The sequence below is a fragment of the Salvelinus sp. IW2-2015 genome, unplaced genomic scaffold, assembly GCF_002910315.2.
Source record: "Salvelinus sp. IW2-2015 unplaced genomic scaffold, ASM291031v2 Un_scaffold1135, whole genome shotgun sequence".
Lineage (NCBI taxonomy): Eukaryota > Metazoa > Chordata > Actinopteri > Salmoniformes > Salmonidae > Salvelinus > Salvelinus sp. IW2-2015.
In genome coordinates this window covers 511189-517757 of record NW_019942747.1, presented here as the reverse complement: position 1 = coordinate 517757, position 6569 = coordinate 511189, and the positions used below count along the sequence as shown (strand labels likewise).

Here is a 6569-nt window from a genome sequence, read left to right as displayed (position 1 = left end):
TTGTGTTAAGGCTTATTCTGTAGCTGGTCTCTCTCAGTGGTCCTGGTATTTAGACTATTCTGTAGCTGGTCTCTCTCCTGAGTTCTTTGTTGGAGAGTTTGTTGTAACTGGCCTGTAGCTGGTCTCTCTCTTTAGTCAGGTTGTTTTTAACTGTCTGTAGCTGGTCTTTCTCTGTTAGTCAGGTGTGTAACTGGTCTCTCTCCTTTAGTCAGGGGTTGAACTGCTTGTAGCTGGGTCTCTCTTTTTGTAGGTTGTTTGTAACTGGTTGCGCTGTCTCTGTTAGTTCAGGTTGTAACTGCTCTGTAGCTGGTCTTTCTCTTTGTCAGGGTGTTGTAGCTGGTATTAGCTGGTCTCTCTCTTTAGTCAGGTTGTTGCTGGATGTAGCGTCTCTCTTGGCGGTTGTTGTATCTGGTCCTCTCTCTTTAGTCAGGTGGTTTACCTGGTCGCAGCTGGTATTCTCTTTAGTCAGATTTCTGTAAATGTTCTGTAGCTGGTCTCTCTCTTTAGTCAGGGTGTTGATACCTGGTCTGTAGCTGGTCTCTCTTTTGGTCAGGTTGGTGTATGGTTTCCTGAAGAGTCATTCATCCTGTGGAACAATATCCCACTGAGATATGAGGGGAGATTACAAGATTAATTACTTTTATACATTAATACAGTGAAAATATAATGCAATATACTTACGGTATGCAAAGAATATAAAAAATATGTTTTTGTTTAGGTCTACTTTATGTCAGTCAAAATATGGGGCCCTGTAGAATATGTAGACGTATGTCAAATATTAAAGTTCTGCATTAGCAGACTGAAGTCAGGGCCCATATTTATCAAACGTTTCAGTGTAGGAGTGCTGATCTAAGACTGTTTAGCCTTTTTGATAAGAATAATATGATATGGACAGGGAGGACTTCCTCCTAGGTCAGTATTCCTGACATGCTGGATAAATGCTGGCCCTGATCTCTTGGGCAACATAATAATGGATGGATGAATCTCTAGATAACCACAACAACTAGGGAGTTTTTCGTCTTGTCCTTCTAGATTCCATGTTAATATTATATAAAGTATAAAACAGAGAGGTGCCTTGTCCTTCTAGATTCCATGTTAATATTAGATAAAGTATTAAACAGAGAGGTGTCTTGTCCTTCTAGATTCCATGTTAATATTAGATCAAGTATTAAACAGAGAGGTGTCTTGTCCTACAGAAATCATTTGTGTGACTTGCCTGTTTGCCTATAGTTTTGATCTGTGCCATATTTACATTAAACATAACTTTTACAGCTATAATTTATTCACACATTCAAGTGTCTTTGAATGAGCCTTGGCTTGTGAGGCCGGAACAGCTCATAGCAGGAGCCTATATCCTGTTTCTGTAGCAGAAGACTTCTCTGTAACTGATCTCTCTCTCTCACTTTGGTCATTGAGTTGAGACTATTCTTTAATTTATCCCTTTCAGCAGTCATGACTTTAACATTATTTTGCAGCTGGTCTTTCTCCTTAGTTTGTTAAGGCTGTTAAGGCTATTCTGTAGCTGGTCTCTCTCAGTGGTCCTGGTATTTAGACTATTCTGTAGCTGGTCTCTCTCCTGAGTTCTTATGTTGAGAGAGTTTGTTGTAACTGGCCTGTAGCTGGTCTCTCTCTTTAGTCAGGTTGTTTTAACTGCTCTGTAGCTGGTCTTTCTCTTTAGTCAGGGTGTTGTAGCTGGTATGTAGCTGGTCTCTCTCTTTAGTCAGGGTGTTGTAGCTGGTATGTAGCTGGTCTCTCTCTTTGGTCAGGTTGTTGTATCTGGTCTCTCTCTCTCTTTAGTCAGGTTGGTTTACCTGGTCTGCAGCTGGTATCTCTCTTTTAGTCAGATTTCTGTAAATGTTCTGTAGCTGGTCTCTCTCTTTAGTCAGGGTGTTATACCTGGTCTGTAGCTGGTCTCTCTTTGGTCAGGTTGGTGTATGGTTTCCTGAAGAGTCATTCATCCTTGTGGAACAATATCCCACTGAGATATGAGGGGAGATTACAAGATTAATTACTTTTATACATTAATACAGTGAAAATAATAATGCAATATACTTACGGTATGCAAAGATATATAAAAAATATGTTTTTGTTTAGGTCTACTTTTATGTCAGTCAAAATATGGGGCCCTGTAGAATATAGCGTATGTCAAATATTAAAGTTCTGCATTAGCAGACTGAAGTCAGGGCCCATATTTATCAAACGTTTCAGTGTAGGAGTGCTGATCTAAGATCTGTTTAGCCTTTTTGATAATGAATTAATATGATATGGACAGGGAGGACTTCCTCCTAGGTCAGTATTCCTGACATGCTGGATAAATGCTGGCCCTGATCTCTTGGGCAACATAATAATGGATGGATGAATCTCTAGATTCAACCACAACAACTAGGGAGMTTTTCCAAWGCCTCGCAAATAAGMGCAKAGATTGGTAGATGGGTATAAATGCAACAACAAAAYAACAGARATTTGAATATCCCTTTGAGCATGGTGAAGTTATTAATTACCCTTTGGATGGTGTATCAATACACCCAGTCACTACTAAGATACAGGCATCTTTCCTAACTCAGTTACTGGAGAGGAAGGAAACTGATCAGGGATTTCACCATGAGGCCAGTGGTGACTTTAAAACAGTTGCAGAGTTGAATGGTTATGATAACTAACCTAAATGAGCTTGAAAAGAAGGAAGCCTGTACAGAATAKAAAATATTCCAAAACATGTTGGAAACATCCTGTTTGTAACAAGGCACTAAAGTAATACTGCAAGAAATGTGGCAAGGAAATGTACTTTATGTTCTGAATACAAAGTTTTTTGTTTGGGGCAAATCCAATGCATCACGACACTGACTACCACTTTGGAATGCTTATTGGAATGCTTGTCATCGGCAAAGACTAGAGTTTTTTTATGATAAAAATAAATGGAATAGAGCTAAGTACGAACAATCCTACAGGAAAACCTGGCTCTGTCTGCTTTTCACCAGACACTGGGAGATGAATTCACCTTTCAGCAGGACAGTAAGTCCTAATATACTTATAGTTGCTTACCAAGATGCCATTGAATGTTCCTCAGTGGCCTAGTCCGTTTTGACTTATATCGGCTTGGAAATCTATGGCAAGACTTGAAAATGGCTGTCTAGCAATGATCAACAACCAACTTGACAGAGCTTGAAGAATTTGTAAAATATCTATTTTAAATATTGTACAATCCAGGTATGCAAAGCTCTTAAGAGATTTACCCAGAAAGACTCACKGCTGTAATCGCTGCCAAAGGTGATTCTAACATGTTTTGACTCAGGGAGTTGAATACTTATGTAAATTTGATATCTGTTTCTCATTTTCAACATTTGCAAATATTTCTCAAAACATGTTTTCACTTTGTCATAAGGGGGGTATTGTGTGTAGATGGTTGAGGAAAAATATATATTTAATCAATTTTAAATTCAGGCTGTAACACAACAAAATGTTGAATAAGTCAAAGGGTATGAATACTTTCTGAAGGCACTGTAGATTGAAACCAATGATCTGTATTGCTGATTCTATCTATTGGCCAATGAGGGGCCTTGAAGCCACCAGCCGCCATATTGGCACTGCCCAGTCGTCTATAGGTGTCACGTCCTGACCATAGAGAGCCCTTATTTTCTATGGTAGTGTAGGTCAGGGCGTGACTGGGGGGTRAGTCTAGTTTATATTTTCTATGTYGGGTTCTAGTTTTGTTTTCTATGTTGGTGATTTGTATGATTCCCAWTTAGAGGCAGCTGYTAATCYTTGTCTCTAATTGGGGATCATATTTAAGTAGCMGTTTTTCCCTCCTGTGTTTGTGGGATATTGTTTATGGGTAGTTGTATGTCAGCACTCCATTGTCGTCACGTTTCGTTATTCTTRATTGTTTTGTGTGTTTCACTGAATACAAGATGTGGAACCCAGATCACGCTYCACGTTGGTCCGAGWATGCTTCCAGTTCGTCCAGCGATCGTGACAATAGAAATGGAGCTCAACAGTATTTCAATAAAATACTCAGTAACATATAACATATAAAACCAAGGGGAGTGATGATACATATAAAAACACAACATGTAAAGTGTTGGTCCCATGTTTCATGAGCTGGAAGAAAAAAAACTAAATACTTTTCCATATGCACAAAGACCTTATTTCTCTCATTTGGTATTGCGCACATTTTTTTTTTACACCCTTGTTAATGAGCATTTATTCTTTGCCAAGATAATCCATCAACCTGACAGGTGTGGTATATCAATAATCTGATTAATTTAAACAGCATGATTTTTTTTACACAGGTGCACCTTGTGCTGGCGACAATAAAAGGCAATTCTAAAATGTGCAGTTTTGTCACACAACATAATGCCACAGATGTCTTAGGTTTTGAGAGCGCATGCAATTGGCATGCTGACTGCAGGAATGTCTACCACAGTTCTTCCACTTCTCCTTTTCTCACACCATATGTTCCTCTTTTCTTRTCTCATTTTCCTCTCTCTTCCTCCCTAGTTGTTGTAGATTATGCAGATGTATGTTAAATAAAATAAAAGTGCTGCATTAACAGATTCGTTAACAGATTCAAAGTCAGGGCCCATATTTATCAAACGTCTCAGTGCAGGAGTGCTAATATAGGATCTGTTTCTGATCATAATGAAAAGATAGTATGGACAGGGAGGACTTGATCCTAGGTCAGTATTTGTGACATGCTTGAATATACAGGCCCTGATCTATTCATCTGCATTTGCTCTGGCATTGATTCCAAGTTTTGGTTTATTTTACTGAATTATAAAAAAAAACATATCTTTGAAAGTACGTTATAGACACATTTTGACATTCAGCCTTCCAGGTTTTCTAACTTTAGAGAATTTTGGAGTAGCAGAATATTCAACCATTCATAACCCCAGGTTTTGTGCTTGAGAGAGGGGGTTATGAAACACTTCTGTGCAGCAGTCTGCACCTTCAACTTTCAGTTGGACTTGAACTTGACTGTGAACTACCCACACATTTTCTGAATAAGCCCAAGTTAACCATGTTACCTTGTATCAGAACCTATTGTCCAGTGGTATGTCAGTATATTAGTTCATAATTGTTTGGTTAAATAAGGTAAAGGATCGGCTGATATTGACACAAAATGTGGGGTCGTTTGGACTATTAAGAAAAAAACATAAGGACATGTTACTCCAATCTTAACAATGCTCAATCACTACATTTCGTTATTTGTCTTAAAAACAAACCAATATAACATATTTGGCTTTGGGTGGAATCCATTGTCATATTTTATTAATTGTCTTATTCTTCTGTCTGTGTTAGAAGCTCTGGGAGATCAAAATACACACGTGACAACTGGACATTGGGTTTACAGATACACAATGTGTTTTAAACATGAATATTATACCCATTCGGTGTTGATAGTTGGGCAGAGTTTGCACCTTTGGGACTATCCCATTGGTTCTTTTGTACCGGGTAAGCTGAATCTGCTAACCTCAACTTTTTGACTTATCGACTGCAGGTGTAATAATCCAACTAGAGCAATGCAGACCATGGATATTGATGAACAACACGTATGCCCAACAATATGGGATGGTGTTGATTTAAAATGTTGGTAACACTTTACTAGACACCAGCATCATAACACGCTATGACACAGTCATAGCCATGTCATAATATGTCATAACAGCTGATGTAACTTGGTCATAACACTGTCGTGACCCTAATATATTTACACCTGTTGTGACATATATTGTGTTATTTTATGGCAGGTTAGGACACCTACATAAATGTGAAAACCCACATATATTCAAATGTGATTTTTCCCTACAAGAAGTTTCCTATGCATTTGTCACGTATGCTCCCTCTCGCGGCTCTAGGTCATCAGGCTGCTGATTATCCCGCACACCTGTCACCATCGTCTCGCACACCTGTCACCATCGTCTCGCACCCACCTGTCACCATCGTCTCGCGCACCTGGTACCATCGTTCTGCAACTGTCACCATCGTCTCGCGCACCTGTCACCATCGTGCTCGGCACCTGTCACCATCGTCTCGCGCGCCTGTCACCATCGTCTCGCGCACCTGTCACTATCGTCTCGGCGCACTGTCACTATTCGTCTCGCGCACCTGTCACCAGTCGTCTCGCGCACCTGTCACCATCGTCTCGCACACCTGTCACCATCGTCTCGCACAACTGTCACCATCGTCTGCGCGCACCTGTCACCATCGTCTCGCGCACCTGTCACCATCGTCTCGCACAACTGTCACCATTCGTCTCGCGCAACTGTCACCATGCGTCCAGGCGCACCTGTCACCATCGTCTGCGCGCGCCTGTCACCGATCGTCTCGCGCGCCTGTCACCATCGTCTCGCGCGCCTGTCACCATCGTCTCGCGCACCGTCACTATCGTCTCGCGCACCTGTCACTATCGTCTCGGCGCACCACTGTCACTATCGTCTCGCCACACCTGTCACCTATCGTCTCGCGCACCTGTCCACCATCCGTCTCGGCGCACCTGTCACCATCGTCTCGGCACACCTGTCACAATCGTCTCGCACAACTGTACCATCGTCTCGCGCACCTGTCACCATCGG

The 6569-nt window shown here is 41.0% G+C and overlaps 1 protein-coding gene across 1 annotated transcript in view; it reads right to left on the bottom strand.

Moving 5' to 3' along the window:
• LOC112069860 (uncharacterized) overlaps positions 1-5979 on the bottom strand; it is a 12044-nt gene extending 6065 nt beyond the window's left edge. The window contains 3 exon segments of the mRNA XM_024137241.2: positions 56-169; positions 1566-1791; positions 5882-5979. Of these exon segments, the coding sequence (XP_023993009.2) occupies positions 56-169; positions 1566-1791; positions 5882-5979 (438 nt within the window).
• Between the last annotated feature and the right edge of the window lie 590 nt (positions 5980-6569).